The sequence below is a fragment of the Peromyscus californicus genome, unplaced genomic scaffold, assembly GCF_007827085.1.
Source record: "Peromyscus californicus insignis strain IS unplaced genomic scaffold, ASM782708v3 Scaffold_1__1_contigs__length_55948999, whole genome shotgun sequence".
Classification (NCBI taxonomy): Eukaryota; Metazoa; Chordata; class Mammalia; order Rodentia; family Cricetidae; genus Peromyscus; species Peromyscus californicus.
This window is the reverse complement of record NW_026294492.1, coordinates 39,010,325-39,027,436: the sequence shown is the minus strand read 5'-3', so window position 1 is coordinate 39,027,436 and position 17,112 is coordinate 39,010,325. Positions and strand designations below refer to the sequence as shown.

General features: G+C 45.9%; 1 protein-coding gene across 4 annotated transcripts in view; it reads left to right on the top strand.

The window, feature by feature from the left end:
• Positions 1-17,112, top strand: part of Lhcgr (luteinizing hormone/choriogonadotropin receptor) — a 58,787-nt gene that overhangs the window by 18,595 nt on the left and 23,080 nt on the right. For 3 of the 4 annotated variants that reach the window (XM_052746537.1, XM_052746539.1, XM_052746540.1), the window contains exons 2-6: positions 1,407-1,478; positions 3,796-3,870; positions 7,591-7,665; positions 11,334-11,408; positions 11,497-11,574. In XM_052746537.1, the coding sequence (XP_052602497.1) occupies positions 1,407-1,478; positions 3,796-3,870; positions 7,591-7,665; positions 11,334-11,408; positions 11,497-11,574 (375 nt within the window). The remainder of the gene's footprint in view (positions 1-1,406; positions 1,479-3,795; positions 3,871-7,590; positions 7,666-11,333; positions 11,409-11,496; positions 11,575-17,112) is intronic. The other variant, XM_052746538.1, reaches the window with a different exon arrangement.

Here is a 17,112-nt window from a genome sequence, read left to right as displayed (position 1 = left end):
AATGGCTTTGTGAGAGGAACAGGGAGGGTAGAACGCTCTAGAACACTCTTCCACGAGAAGCAAGGTAATGCTGCTTTGCTTCCCAGCTGAGAAAAGGTTAGGATTCAAATGTCCCCTGCAGTGCAGTATTGCCCAGAGGAAAGGCCTTCTGAAGCAGTCTGCTGGCTTGTTGCCCTGGTCCAGTTACTCAATCTCTCTGTGACCGAATTTCTTCTGCTGTCAAAAGGAAGTACCCATTTCACCCCACCATCCTCCTGTCCTGCGGATTAAATAGTTATAGGTTGCCGTGCATAACTCACGCTGCAATTTACAAAGGCAGCAAGTCCCCTCTGTCACCCGCTGACTGAAGTCTGCAATCAGAGAGGAAGCGAGCTTTCCTGGTGGCTAAGGTAATTTCTTCTGTGCAGATGCGTGGGCGAGCAGGCTGCTCTCACATGTGTGCCGTCACCGGAAATGTCCTGATCTACATCCTTCATGGCCTTGGGCCCAAAAGTCTTGGAGCCATTGCAAATACCCAACCAGTGGTTGAATAATCTTCCTTGACTTGATGAAGCATCTCCTACGTTATCTTTACATCAGGTTCCTTTGACACTCACACGTCACTCAGCACTGGTTTTGCCGTAGCTGACGTCACTCTTTTCTCAGTGCTTACATCCTGTACAGCTCTGGAAACAACTGTGAGAATACATAGGTACTCCCAGTGGCTTTGAGTATCTGAAGGAAAACTTCTCATAGGTACCCCCTCAAATGCCAGGAAATGCACAGATGAATGAACCAGAGGAGGAAGTGATCCGGTTGCGAGGCTGGAATCAGCTGCCTGCAAAAGGTCACGGCGGTTGAGAGAGAGACATATTCCCAGTGAACCTTTCCTTCTCTCACTCACAGAGTTTCTGGTTGTCATTCCTTACTTGTTTCCTCACAACCCCAAATAGCTTCTTGTCCACCTTCAAAACCAAACCAAGCAGGGCGCTTCAGAACTGTTGGTAATTATTTACTTGGTGCCATGCCCCATTTGGGGCTATCCTGATGAAATCTCTCAACAGCCCTACAGGACAGGAATTGTTATTGATTTAGCTGTATTGATGAAGAAACTGAAGCAGCGTGCTTAAATGGCATGCTCTGGGCTGCATCACCAGGTAGAAGGGCTGTTGGAGATGCAGTCCCAACATTCGTCATCTTCACCACCAAGTGACACATTCTGATAAGGACCGGGAATGACCCCTGGCACAATCACCTACTGATACAAGTTAGATGATTAAACCGGAATCCAGTTGTTAATCTTACAGTGGCAAGTGAATGCATGCGTGCGCATGTACACACACACACACACACACACACACACTGTTCATGAACTTGGAAAGCAGCCAGTCCCAACCCTTGAGCTTTTTGTCTTTTCTTTTTTCCAGATCACTCACCTATCTCCCTGTCAAAGTGATCCCATCCCAGGCTTTCAAGGGACTTAATGAGGTCATAAAAATGTAAGTAAGATACTGCATATCAAAAGACATTTATAATTGAAATAATGAATTTTTTTTTCTAAGAGAAAAACACAGTTGAAAGGGGATAATTTTTCCAGGAGAGAAACTGTGTTTAGGAAACCCAACTATTTTTATCTTTATAAAACAAATAATATCTAGCAGCCTTTGAAGAAATGGTATGATTTTCGAGAGTCATTAAAATCCAGATAATTAACCTTGCTTCAAAGAATTGAATGCATTTTGATAAGTGACGATATTCTTTTTAAGTAGAAAGGGGATAGATTCCTATCATAAAAGTTCTCCATTCTACTACAGCAGCTATTCCCTAATGTCGCTTTTTTTTTTGATAACTCCCACATTGATGAAAATGTTAGAAGTTTATTGTGCATCATAAGATAATCACTGTATCTAAAATACAATAAGCACCCGACAGAAGCACCGGGTTTAAAGCCGAGCTGATGAAAAGCATGGACCGGAAGCATGGAGCACCCCGATGGTCCTGTTCTTCAGAGGGGACCTAGGTCTCCTGTTCTGGGTTTCAGCTTCCAGAGCCAAAGACCTCACACACAGATAGAAAACTCTCCAGGAGAGAACTTTGCAATGGCCTTATTAACATTAGCCTGAGCCAAACTAGCTCAGTGGCTGTTTCCTCCCCCTACAGACCACCTCTAAATAATCCAAGTGACCGCCAAAGTAGATTTGCATACCCAAACAAGACTGCATTGGCCATCTTAGCTCCACAGGGAACCTCTGCTGTTCTTGAGTTATTAGCAAGCAATGATAAGGTTAAAAATACTATCATCATCAAGAGTACATCCTGCTTTTGCTAAGGACTGGAGTTCGGTTCCCAGCATCCATGTTTCATTACTCATAACTGCCTGTAACTCCAGTTCCGGGAGGATCCAATGTTGTCTTCTGGCCTCTGAGGGTACCTTCACACACATTTACGTATGCACAGAGAGAGATATACCCACAACACATAAAATAAACTCTAAAAACTGTAAGTCCTCAATAACAGTGTGCATTACAGGAGACTCACTGCAAGTTTCGGAGGTGGGTTTGCCAGCCTGCCCTGCGCTCTTCTGTTCTGAAGTTTATATGTTGAGTTTCCACAACTTTTAATGCATTGAGACCTCCCACTGAGAAAAGCAGGCACAGTTAAATAAGCAAACCATCCGACATCGATGAGATGAAAGAGTCCAGGAGCCATTACAGTGTTGTCGCCTTGGGCTCTGCCTTTCTGTGAGCTCAGCTCTCTCTGAAGCCTTCAGTGAGCATTAACCTTAGAAATACACAACCCCGCCTGTACGCCACTTCCCTAAGATGACGTAGGTCCAGGGTTTGACTAAACTGTCTAGATAATGGAGTCTAAACTGGTGCACGTATGGGCCTTCAGAGAATAATTGTTACGTGGGCAAACAAATAAATGAAAACTGAACTTAAAAAAGAGAAAGAAAAAGAAATACACAAACCGGCACTTGTGAATTGGAGACTTTTTTCTCAGCTGGCAGCAGATGGCAGCTTTTGTGGGGGTTGTGACATTACCATCATGCTTGGGTTTGATGGATGACAAAACTGATTCATTCACTTCTGTGCCTTTCTTAAGAAATACATTTAATCGGTAGTCTATTTGCACCCATATTCATTCAATCTCTAGCCATGGCACCAGGCAAGATGAAGTCACCAGGGACTCGGAAAGAAATAGAAAGGATTCCTTGTCTTGAATTTGCTCACAGAGTGAGACAATGGAGGAAAGGGATAATTAGAATCCATGAAGTGATCCGATAAGGTCATGTGTAGACGGTAACTACCTTGAAGGAGCCCCAGAAAAGGCTTTTGAAAAAAAAAAACAAGAGTTAAAAGTCATCAAACAACTAATTCAACACAAATCCAAGCCTTGCTGGAGTGATAGAACATCAGAGATCTCAACCATAGCCTTGAACCTTAAGGTAAATTCTACTAGGGTGTCATTTTCCAGAGCTGTCCAGCAAGGGAACCAGACCGGAGATTTTTTTTTTTTAAGGGGCCTATGCACTTCCAACAATGTATGCTTCACAGTCAGAAACAAGAGAATAGACTTTTGTATAAATGGGCGTGACTGAAACTCACAGTTCAATTGTGCTAGAGTTGTAGACACCCATTGGTGCTAAGGGAAATGTTAGGCCTTAGTGATGTAGAGAGAGCTCGTACACTCATATTCCTTCTCAGAGGACACAGTGGAGCATTTAGTGATCAGGGCACACACAGAGGTCATTAGACAAAGACATGATCATTTCTCTCATGTTTCTTCATGTTTTTTTTTTTTCCTCTTCCCTAGTGAAATCTCTCAGAGTGATTCCCTGGAAAGGATAGAAGCTAATGCCTTTGACACCCTCCTCAATTTGTCTGAAATGTAAGCATCAGATAACAGATAGTTTCTTGCTGTACACTATTACCCTGGCTGGTGAGAGCCCACTTGGTGTTTGTGCCCAAGCATCCAATGCTAGGAATCCGGGAGGAAAAGCTTGCACCAATGACTAGGTCTGGGCAGGCACTAATCTCTCTCACTGCAGTGGCCTGAAGGTTGCCATGGTGACAGCGGCTTCTCCCTAGGAACTGTGTAAACTCTGAAACATCACAACACAACGCTGGAAATTAAAACTGACATTGTGAAGTCCTGCCAAGTAGCTCTTGCCTCATGGGGGCTGGGGGTAGGGGTATGGAACACTTGGAGTAGGTAGGAAGTTGGAAGGGAACTTAGGGATCATGAGTTGGTTCATCAGGGGCTGTTGAGACATATTCATTCTTTCAAGTTGAAATGCTCCTTTAATACCAACCGTGACAAGCCTTGTGTTAAGTCTGTGAACGCTGGAGTCATTGGGCTGTATTGGTGTTGTTATTGTTAGATTTATTCTTAAAAGTGTTTCTGTAAAGGATAACCATTGCTACAGTCCAAAGACCCAGTGAGAAATTAGGTTAACAAGGAGGGCCCGAGAAGGGGACCCATGGATCTTCCTGGAAAGGGGAAATAGAGGAGATCTTCTGGGTAGACTGGTGGGGGTGGTGGTGGATGGGGATGGAAACTTGAGGGAACGGGTTGAGGGGTGGGTGAAAGGGGAGGGTACCAAAGAAGTGACTGGAAAGAGGGGAGCATTGGGGGGTTAAGAAGAAACCTAATGCAAGGGAAACTCCCAGGAATCTACAAGGATGACCTACTGGTGAAATTATTAAGGCCACTCCACGTAGTTAAAAGGAGATTTATTTAATGGCGTAACTTACAAATTAAGGGATAGGTAGGTCGCGGGGTCTGGGGAAGGTGTATCGCAGTCCAGTGGTGTTCTCTGGAGCTCTGCTTGGCCCACCTCCACCATCCAGGGTCCCGGAACAGAGTGAGAGCACAGCCCATACATATCTCAGGTCTCCAGGCGCCTCCCTTGGCCCCGCCTTGTAGGCCTGACAGTTGCCGAAGTCTCAATGGGGGTTGGAACTTCCAGATCAAAGCTGGAATGGCTACCCACTACAATGACCCCAGCTAAGACTCCTAGAAATAGTGGATAAGTAGCCTGAATTAGCCATCTCCTGTGATCAGGTTGGTGACTACCCCAATTGTCATCAGAGAGCCTTCATCCAGTAACTGATGGGAACAGATGCAGAGACCCACAGGCAAACATTAGGCCAAGCTCGGGGAATCCTGCTGAAGAGAGGGAGGAAGGATTGTAGGAGCCAAAGGGGTCAAGGACATCACAAGAAAACCCACAGAAACAAATATCCAGGCTCAAAGGAGCTCACATAGTCTGAACCAACAACTAGGGAGCCTGCATGGCACCAACCTAGGCCCTCTGCATATATGTGACAGTTGTGTAGTTTGGTCTATTTGTGGGACCTAACGATGGGAGCGGGCACTGTCCCTAATGCTTTGGCTGGCTCTTGGGAACCTATTCCTCATACTGGATTGCCTTGCCCAGCCTGAGGAGGTGCTTGATCTTAAAGCAGCTTGATACGCCATGCTTTGCTGGTACCCATGGGAGGTCTGCCCCTTTCTGAACAGAAATAGAGGAAGAGTGGATTGAAAGGGGTGGGGGTGGGGGACGACGGTCTGGATTTAAGGTAAACTACATTTTAAAAAAATAAATGTTTCTGAATGATCATACACAGACATGCCCAACTCAAAGGGATGGGGTGACTCAATTCAGCTTCCAAGTGATGAAGCTACAGCCCCAAAGCATTAACTCACTCTCTTGATATTCTATAGCAGCAGGTTAGAACCAGAGCTGGAAGAGACACTGGGTCACGTGACTAACAAACCAGGCTTTTTGTACCACCACAGGGGGCTCCCTCCTGGGCTTCCTGAAGCCCCCTCCGATCAGGTCAAAAGGAAGGGAAGGGGTGTGCATCAAGAACTTGTGAGCTCCCGTGCTTGGCATTTCCTCTAGGTTGTATCCTTGCTCACAGCTACCAGCATAGTTAGACGGTTACTGTTTTGTTCAGAGAAAGAAACGGAAACTTGGAGAGTGTGTGGATACCTCAGACACTGGCTGGTCTGGTTATAAACTCCAGCCCATCTTTCTCCAAAGCTTGTACATTTTCCGTTATACCAGAAGTCCTCCATCAATAGTCCAGTGAGAAACTATCTAGGCAGATTAATTAAGTGATAAGTACATGAGTACTGCTGTATGCCTGTCTTGGCCCAGGAGCTTCTGGGACACAGAGGAACTGAAATACAATTATCCACCAGGACAGGACAGGACAGCCAGAGAAGTAACAGTAATTCACCAGACAATTACTGAAAAAGCCAAACAACAGGCATTTAAATTCCAAAGAAATAGTCTGGACTTATTGTGGACAGTACGTAGGGTTCATTACTTTGTGGATGACTTTGCAATCCCAGACCTGAAATTCTGCAGCATTAACAGGCTGCCCAGAGAATGCTGAAGCACCATCAGGACAGCAAGATAGCAACTGGAAGAAAAAGAAAGCACTTTGCAGGGGATGTCTGTGGATTCCTAAAGAAGGCCCTGAGACTCAACAAGTTAGCCTCAGGCAGTCTCTGTGCCCTGTCCACAGTGGTGTCTTGCAGAGCTAGGGCAGCACTCGATCACACAGACACTCAAAAATGCTGATAGAATGAATGACTGTGTGAGGAAATGCTCTATGGTTAGACCTCGAAGGATCCTTAGGAGGTAACAGTTCCTGCCTCTCTCACATGTCTCACTGAGGACTGCTTGATTCCGTATTGGAAGAAGAACTACCACAGAATACCACTCACATCTGTAGAATTTAGACCTTCAGCCCACGTTCAAAGTAGCAGTAGTTACTATAGTGTGGTGGAATGATCAGCAGAGTTGGAATCCGAAAAACTAGATCCCATTCAAGTCCTGTTACTCTTCGGATACAGATCATTCAACTTCCACCAGCAACACTGGAGACGTCAGCGGAAACCAAACGGTCACACTTACGTCTCAGAACCCACTCTAACGATGGATTACCTGTAAAAGAAAAGCAGAAGGGGGTACTGATGGGGGGGAGAACCAGACAGGGGAGGGGGTAAAAGTGATGAGGAAGGGTATTATCATTAGTACTTATAGAAGGCACACCAGCTCAGGAAAGCCAGGAGGATGGGAATCCAACATAGCAAATTAGCTATAGACTGGGCATACGATTCTAGAAATCTGAATCCCAAGGCTTCTGTGCTGTGCTGTTCCAGATGTATGCCCATCTGGATAACTTTTCAGCATGCTTACCAACTCAATATGAACAAAAACTAGTTTGCCTCCAAGGGTCCGTGTTGATTTGTTCATTCTCCTGAGAACAGCGCCTCCCATCTCTCCCAATGTGCAGGCTCCAAGCTCTACTTGGCCCTTGTTGTTATCTGGTAGGAAGGGGCAGAAGTAAAGACATTCACAGATAAACTCCAGGCTAAGATGCTTCCACCTCCCTCCTCGGAAGGGTGGGTAAACTTCCCAGAAATAGCTGGCAGGACCCCCAGGACACCCCAGAGTTCCAGGAGCTTGTCTTAGGCATATGATGGCAGTTGATTTCATTAGTGGGATTTTAGTCAAGAATGCCTGGTGACCTGTGCCATGTATTCCAACATCTATTAAACCACCACCCTTTTTCCCTTTTCTCTCTACAGACTGATCCAGAACACCAAAAACCTGGTATACATTGAACCTGGTGCTTTTACAAATCTCCCTCGGTTAAAATACCTGTGAGAATTTTTCCTTTATCAGCCTTTGTAGAGGGGAAGAGGGGTATCTGGTGAAACTGAAAATGATCAGAATGCTGAAGAAGGTTTCTGATTTTCATTTTATTTTTTAAATCATATGTGTATATGTGGGTCCAAGTGTGGGTTTGCACACTAGTGGAATATCCACAGAGACTAGAAGAGGAATTCGAATCCTCTGGAGCTTGAGTTACAGGAGGTTGTGAGCTGCCTGACATGGGTGCTGGGAACTGAACTCTGGTCCTCTGGAAGAACAGCAAGCACTCTTAATCAGTTAACCACTAAGCCATCTCCACAGCCCCTTGAAGAATTTTTTTAACTTATAGTCAACATTGTGTTTGCATGTCCCTCCTTGTTGGCTTTCTGATCTAAATTTAATCAGTATTTCTTGTTTGTTACTATGCTGGGAGTTTCACACATACGTAAGTGGCTCCCACTATTCCCTTTGCCCCACTCGCCTGAGGAGAACATGGCCCCTTGGCAGTGGTTCTCAAAGCTGGAAATGGGAACGGGGGTTCTCAACACTTCATAAAGGACAAATCAGAACTTCAAAGGTGAGTGACAGCAAACAAAACCAGGAGAAATGATTGCAATTTGATTTCTCCCATTGCACGACGAGAATTTCCTCTCTTTGATCGCGTTCATTCATTCATCCATTCATCAAGGGAAAACCTAAGCATTGCCTGAGGCTGGCACTGTACCGTGTAAGCTCAATCGCTTTCTATTTTGCGCTAAATCCAACCAAGTCTACTGGTGAGCATGAGAGACCGAGTCCCACCATAGCCCAAACAGCAACTGGCTCTATCAGAAATGAAAATTCCCAAAACTTCCCCACGTCTCTACCTCTATGGCAATGAATCTTCTCACATAACAAGTCATCCCTATCACACAGAAGTTACCACTACCACTCAAATGCAAAGAAATAAAGAAAGCAGAGGATGAAGGAAGGGACCTCTGTGACACCCTACACCATCAGTCTTGTTCCTGGATGCCATGCAGAAGTTGTAGCTGGCTGTGGTGTCTTTCTTTTTCCTCCATGAGTAATTGTAAACCCAAGCGTGGTGTGTTTCCCAACCTCCAGGGTAGCTTGGGCACATAAGTGTCAACTGTGATGAGCCACAAGAATATGTTATAGGGAGTCCAGCTGTATATAATAAGCTATACTTTGACCGACCAAGGGTCCGTCAAATGGGAAGCCATTTATCACGGAGTGTTTGGTGTTATACAGCTTTAATATTCAGCTGCTTCTCCTTATGAATTTCTTGTGCTCATAATTCCCATAGAACGTGTATGTATGAGCACCCTGCTCGGGCCAGTATTCTGATAAAGTCACATAGTCAGGGCCTTCTGCCTCTGAGCTCCCTGCCCCCCTTTTTAGCATTTGAATTGGGCATCTGCCTTTTGCAAATATCCCCTTTAGCTAGATCCAAAGATAGGGCCAGCTCCAAACAAAGCAATGAAGGACCAGCAAGGAACAGAATAACTACCAGACCACCTGCTAGACACCTGAAGCCCCTGACCTAAGGTAAAACATCCTTAAGGTAACCTGGCTCCTAGATGCATAGCTTTGTTTCTTGTGCAAATGAAGCTCAGACCATCCCCCTTCCCTCAGGCCTGGGGCAAGGCAGAGAGATTGACTAAGAACAATAGGGCTTTTTGCATAACCAGGTGCAGTAAGGACTGAAGCAGAATTCCAGAGGAGGGAGTTATGTGGAGGGGAAGGGGGAAAGGCAGAGATTCTGTAGATGGTAAGGCCGAATGGCTCAGGCTGAGGAGTGAGGAGCAAGGAAAAATTGTAGCTAGAGTTTTCCTGCCTGGCCCACAGTCAGGACAAATCTCTCTCACCTGCCAGTCCCACGGCCACTCAGACCCAACCAAGTAAACACAGAGACTTATATTGGTTTCAAACTGTATGGCCGTGGCAGGCTTCTTGCTATCTACTTCTTCTATCTTGAATTAACCCATTTCCATAAATCTATACCTTGCCACATGGCTCGTGGCTTACCGGCATCTTCACATGCTGTTTGTCATCGTGGCGGCTGGCAGTGTCTCCCTGACTCAGCCTTCCACTTCCCAGCTTTATTCTCCTCCTTTTCCCGCCTACACTTCCTGCCTAGCCAATGGCCAATCAGTGTTTTATTTATTGACCAATCAGCAACACATTTGCCATACAGAACACCCCACAGCAAAAAATTTCTTGTAGATTGTAGGTGAATCAGATCAGGAGAGGAGAAGAGGGAAGAAAGATGGAGGGCAAAGGAACAGGGGACGAAGATGAGATCAAAAGCATAAAGGCTTAGTTATTACCAGGGCTGTGAGGGGACAGAAAAAGTTAGGTACAGAGAGGAACTGATAGCCAGGATGGAACTGAAGCTGTGTAGATAGAATTTAGTCATAGAGCAATAAAGTAAATGGACAAAAGAACATGATGTACGTAGATTCCTTTCCCTCAGATATCCCACACAGGATGCAGCATCTTCCCCAGGACTCTGGGAGGAATTTTCTCAGGGCTGGACTTGGGAAAATTCCTGTAGTCAACCACTTTAGAAGGCATTAAGGATAACCCAGACCCAAATTTGACTAGTGTTCCCCAATCCCAAGTTCACATTGCAGTCGGAGTCTCCTGCTAACCTCAGTGCAGACAAGGCATGGATTCAACGTGAATGCTTCTATCCCATTTGCACACTCATTCAAATGAATGAACAGTAACATGGAGACGAAAGAGCATGGAGAGAAACCCAGCGTCTTCTACTGTCATCAGAGTGCCAGGCAGCTCCTGTCAGTTGTCCAGAGCCCATGTCTGCTCAGTTTAAACTCCACTGGGGAAGTCCAGGTTCCTTCGTGCCTCTGAAGGAGCCTCATTCTTTTAGTGAAATATTCCCCAATTTCCAGTAAGCCCCTTTCTTCTTTAGAGGTTAAATAAAAGGCAGGAGCCTTAACGGTCTCCAAGCACAAAAACAATGTTCAATGGTTTCAATGAGATACAAGGAAGAACCTCCTGAACCACAAAATAGCTAAATACAGTTTTAATAATGAAGGGTATACGTTTCTCATAAGATTAAGCTTCCTGTGTCAGGCAGTGGTAGTGCATGCCTTTAATCCCAGCACTCAGGAAGGCAGAGGCAGGCAGGTCTCTGTGAGTTCGAGGCCAGCCTGGTCTACAGAGTGAGATCCAGGACAGTCAGAGAGCTACACAGAGAAACCCTGTCTCGAAAAACCAAAAACTAAAAAATAAATAAATATTTACTTTCCTGCAATGTTTGAGTTAAAATTCCACTCCAAAGGAAAAAGTTCCTCTCTGGAACTAGCAATAACATGGACTAAAGTAGTTATTGGTAGGAAACAGAATGCAATCCAACAGGAAGATGAAATGTCTTTAAAGGAAAGACAACTGGAAATACCAAGGCAAAACATCTGCAAGCTTGTTTTCAGCCCCTAAAACTTAAAACAGGAACCATTCCGGCAACTTCACCTAGCCAAGGAGCCTTTGAAATTCTGACCATCTTCATCAGCTAAAAGTATAACTCCTGAAGTCAAATCCAATATTTTAAAATTTAATGTGAAAATAGGGTCTGCAGAGTGCTTTGTATTTATGACCTAATAATAATTGCCTGTACTTTCTGCACACATCATCACCCTGCCCCAAATTGCAGGAGCATCTGTAACACCGGCATCCAAACCCTTCCAGATGTTACGAAGATCTCCTCCTCTGAATTTAATGTCATTCTGTAAGTATCAGGCTGATCGCTATGCACAACCGTTTCCTATTCACAGCTAAAATTTAGAAAGTAAATATTTCTCATTTCTTTCCTCAAGGGAAATCTGTGATAACTTACACATAACCACCATACCAGGGAATGCTTTCCAAGGGATGAGTAACGAGTCCATCACACTGTGAGTAGCATCCTGGATTCTTACGCTGCCATACAGCCTGCTCGACCACTCCCACTTCTGGTTTGAGGTTAGCGATCTGCTCTGTGTTTCACCACGTTCTTGACTCTGGTGACAAGGTTCTTCTTAACCTAGACTGCCGATGTTGGGAGGAGTTGTATAGGATGCTTCATGTGACAACTAAACCAGGAGTTCAGTTCTGCTCTGAGCAGAGGGGTCCTGAGGACTGGTGGCATTATTGACTTCCAATTAGTGACGTTCTTCCCTGCACAAGGGCAATTCTTTGAGGCCGGGCCTTTATTCAAAGATCAAAATATAAAACTGACAGTTAATCTTGACCTAAACTTAATCAGGAACCAAGAGTGACTCCTCACAGGTGTCCTATGATGGGAATGGAGCCAAGCAGGAGTGAAAGGGTGCAGACCTTCCGGACATGTTGGGGAACTGAGCTCCCAGAAAGCCTTTTCCATAGAGCATGATTCTACATGAGTGCAAAAGAACTGCCTTGTGTTGGCTTCACAGAGCTATTAACTTATGTTGGTTGTGATTTTAAGAGGAATAGTGCGCACCAGCAGGATGTAATTGCCCCACCTCTGAAGTTAATGGGGACTTGGGATCTGCTCCTCCCAGAGCACCTGTGGCCCATTGTGCTCCATCCCCCCGCCCTGTTCTTGGCCATTCATCTCCCAGGGGTGTGATTAGTCATTTCCCTGGCACTTGTTCTCAGTTGAATGGGCCCTTGTGTGAGTGAAGGGTCATGTGGAGCACCCTGCTGGATAAAGGGTATTATGCTTGCCCGGGAAAGCCTTATTTTCTCAGCTATAAAGTTCAACTCCTTAATTAGGAAATAATGAAAGCAAGCCCTCTCCTTTCATTATTAGCAGGATTTGTGATTCCATTCTTGGTGAGACTGGTCTGGCCCTCCCCCTCGCCCAAATCTTTACCAACTGTGAGCTCATTTAATGAAAACAAAACACTTCACGTAGTGCAGGAGCAAGCTCTGAGAGGCCAAGTCTAAAATTCTGCATTATACTCATATGGCCCTCCACAGCCACTGTGGCTTTTTATTAAATCTCCTCTAGAGGCCACCTTGACATATCCCCACCCACACCACCTACATTTAGCTGTACAGCCTTTAAAATATTCTGGATGATGATGGGTCAGCTAAACTCCCCCAAACAACCAACCTTGATTTACACTTGAACTCCACAAGTCAGGGAAAAGTCACTGTAATTCCTTTTCCTAGGAGCCTTCTGAGTAGAAGGACTTGCAAAGTGAGATGGGATTTTTGGCTGCACCTATGACAAGCCATAATACAAAGACAACCGGGTGTGGCACCTCGGTGTTAACCCAACCAGTCTCAGTCAGTTTGGGCCTGGAGAGCCGGGCCCCATCTCTACTCAGTGGAATTATTAATGCCTCCTTGTGCAGATCCAATCACACCATGTGCACACCACAGTTACCACAAGTGCCTCAATTAACCACAGTTAGCAGCTAAAAACTAACAACCCAGAGCAAGTCAGTGGTTACAGACTGTCTCCAATAGCTCACCATGTTTTAAATGTTTGGGTTTTGTTGAGGATGTTCTAGTTTGATTTTCTGTTGCTGTGATAAAACACTCTGACAAAAAGCAATTTGAGGGAGTAAGGGTTTATTTTATCTTACACATCCAGGTCTCAATCCATTACTAAGGGAAGTCAGAGCAGGAACCTGGAAAAGAACCCGTGGAGCAACACTTGTTCTCCCGCCTGCTTGTTCTCCGGCTCATTCCCTGGCCTCTGCTCCACTAGCTTTCTTTTTTGTTGTTGTTGTTGGTTTTTTTTTGTTGTTTTGTTTTTCGAGACAGGGTTTCTCTGTAGTTTTGCGCCTTTCCTGGATCTCACTCTGTAGACCAGGCTGGCCTCGAACTCACAGAGATCCGCCTGCCTCTGCCTCCCGAGTGCTGGGATTAAAGGCATGCGCCACCACCGCCCGGCCCACTAGCTTTCTTATAGAGCCCAGGCCCACCTGTCTAGACATGGTCCTGCCCGTAGGGGGGTTGGCTGTTGGGCCCTGACCCCTGTTCCTTGGGTAGCTGTTGCCTTATTTGCTGACCTTGATCATTTTGAGTCTCTATAACTGGGTAAGCAACTCCCCCTGTTAACCCCTCTATGGGTGTGGAAGGAAGGACCTCCATGCTGTGAAAGTCAGGGTTATGGGCTGGAGGTCTATCCTTGTAAGAAATCTTCTGTAATTTCCCTCTTAAGCATCTAGTATCCGCCGGGCTGCGGTGGTGGCGCACGCCTTTAATCCCAGCACTCGGGAGGCAGAGCCAGGTGGATCTCTGTGAGTTCGAGGCCAGCCTGGTCTCCAAAGCGAGTTCCAGGAAAGGCGCAAAGCTACACAGAGAAACCCTGTCTCGAAAAACCAAAAAAAAAAAAAAAAAAAAAAAAGCATCTAGTATCCTTTTCTAATCTGACTTCTACATCATCTCCCTCTGAAGACGACTCTGCAGAGTTAGAAACATCAGAAGTTTGAAGGGATCTGAAAGCCTCCTCTACCTGAGCCTCTTCCGACACAGCTTTAGCTTCAGTTAATTGTTCTTGAACTTTGACATTATCACTAAGTAACGCATCTTTAACCAAGCGCCACAAAGAGAAAGTAGCTAAGGGTATGGAATCAGGCCCTTCTTTATGCGAATATTTTTGTAAGCCAATCTTAACCTATTCCCAATCTGGTATATTAAATCCCCCAGAGACCAGAAACCGGGGACTAATGTTCTGGAGGATCTGAATGAGATCTTTAGCTGTCCTGCTCTCAACGACGGTGCCCTGCTGCTTCAGCAGTCCAATTAACAGCTCCTCCAGGAGCGACTGCGAACTAGCTGCACCCATAACAATTCACCCACTCTTACCTTCTTTTAAAATGCTGGCCAGCCCTCTCTGGGTGTCCTTCAGCACACCCCTTCTTTCTCGGATCTCGGTGGAACCTCCACTTGTAGCACCCGCGCTACCACCGGTTCACCATGTCTGAGCCAGGGGCTGAGGATTAGAAACAGAGACAAGACAGCGGGTCTCAGTAGAATGCCAAATGCCATTTATTGAAGGAGAGAGGAGGCCTTAAATACAGGCTTACAGCACAGTGGGAGAACCCCGGAGGTTAGCTACAGATGTTTTACTTACTTGCATCCTAGCTGTTTACACCAAAAGCAGGATACACAAACAAGGAACCTCTGGTAAGCTGTTTTAGGAGGAAGGAAACCGGCAGGGAATCAGCATAGGGAGGACACCTGATCAAGGTCAGCAAGCAAGGCAACAGCTACCCAAGGAACGGGGGTCAGGGCCCAACAGAGTTGGCCCTCCTACATCAACTATCAATTAAGACCGTGGCCCATGAACACGCCCACAGACCAATCTAGGCAACTCCTCAGCTGAGCTTTTCCCTTCCCAGGTACTGCCCACTGCTTTCCATTGCTGTGATTTAAACACCACGACCAAAAGTAACTCGGGAAGGAAGGCGTTTGTTTGGCTTACACATCCCAATCCCAGTCAAGCTGTGAGGGAAGTCTGGGCAGGAACCCAAGCAGGAGCAGAGGCAGGAGCCGTGGAAGAGCAGGTTTTCGCAAAGCTTAGAATCTCGTTTACACACTCACCTCCCATGCCTCCTCTACTCCTGAGCTGCCCCTGTGCCTTCTTGCATTCTGTTAGGCTCTGGATCAAGGAACTCAGGCCGGTCGTCTGAATCCATCTGCCTGCATTGCTGTGGCTAGATTCAACTTATGCATTGTCATGGGGCACTCACTGCAAAGGCCACCTTGTGTCTCTCTTGCTGCCACAAACCAGGAAGTACTTGTCACACTGTCCTCCCACTTGGCCACTTGCTTAAGATGTGATCTACCAATACACTTTTCCTTTGTCCTTTCCAAGTCGCCTGTGTTGGGATTCTTCGAGTTGTGACACACTGTTGGCCCAACCTTTTAGCGCCTATTAGAATCACAAAGAGAATTACACGAGGATTACTTGTACATCCCATGCCTCTTCTGTATTTATTACCCACTATTTCTATTCCTAAAGAGGGCTTCCTTTGCTGTGCTTTCTCCTGCATGCTCTCTCTCACTCTCTCTGTTTTGAAGTATGACTTGGAATGTGGATTTCTCAAAGCTGTTATCTGCCACATTAGAATCCATTCCTGTCACCTTTCTTTCTGAAACCTTCCATCTTCTTTAATGCAGCATATGGTAAAGTCACCCAAGTTGACACGTACTTGACTGAGGGAGTGGGAAATACGCCAACAGCTCAGTGCTGCTGAAAGTCAGGAGGCCTCAGCCAGCTCCGAGAGCAGGAGAGCCACAGAAATGGAGGACCCTGGACATTCAACCCAGGTTCCGAGGGGCACATAAGCATCAGAGAGCAGAAGCTATCCACACAACCCTGCCAGGATGTGCACTGAAAAGTGGGCTTTGTCCACAAGGACGTATTCAGATTAGAAAACAAAACAAACAAAGAAAGAAAAAAACCCTCCAGCCACATAGGAGGCAAAGGGTGGGGGGAGTTTTTCTCCTTTAGGATGCTTTTCCTACAGTCATCTGGTTTAATAGAAAGAGATATAGCAGGAAGGGAAGGAGGGAGAGAGAGAGAAAAAAAAAAGAAAAAAGTTGCTTCCCTGCATTCCAGCAGCAGGCAGAGTCCTAAACTGTCATACATTGTCTTTCCACAATAGGGCCACTCTTTGAGATCCTGAGGATCTGCAAACATCATCTTTCTTCTTTGCAAGCAACCAAAAGCTAGGTGGCCCCATGATCAAGAGAATGTCTAACACTGTTCATAGAAGTCCCAACGCACTGTGCGGCAGGCACCCTGGGACTATTCAAAGGGGAAGGCAGCATTCAGAAGTACAGTACCGTCTGTGATTAATTTCTAACTCCCGAATCTTTCTTGGATTAAAAGACTCCATTCTTTCTGTTTGATGCGTAATTACTGATATCTGAATAGAGAACCCAGACAATGCCTGCAAGCGTGGGACTGCTTCTGCCACAAGGAAGCAAGGGGGATCTTCATCTCATCTCTGTGCCAAGGAAGCCCCCCCCCCCTTCATTCTGACACCATGAGATTTGGGGAAAACAGCATCTGAAGTGACTCTCCAGATGTTTTCAGAGGCATTGAAGGCGCTGTACGAGGCTGACAGCGCGAGGCCTCCCACTCACATTCACAAGTTCTCCAAACCGAGGCAGCTGTTCCTTTAATCAAGTCAAGACGGCGTCCTCCATTGTGTGCCCGCTGGTGAGAACAGAGAGCAGTTGCCGCTGAAAGGGAAGCAGGGAGCCACAGTCTAGAAAATTCCAACAAGCATGACCCAGACTATTCAAAAATAAAAACAAGACATGAAAAAAGTCCATGACAGTAACCCAGACAGAGGGGCTGCTGAGGGCCAAACCAGTGAGTACAGCCTGGGCCAGTGACCGGGCCTGCTCTGCAGAAGCAGAAAGGTCCCACTCCAATGGAGGGAAGTAACAATGTATTTAAACATGGGCCTACAGCTCAGAGAAATCCTGTCGAAATCTTG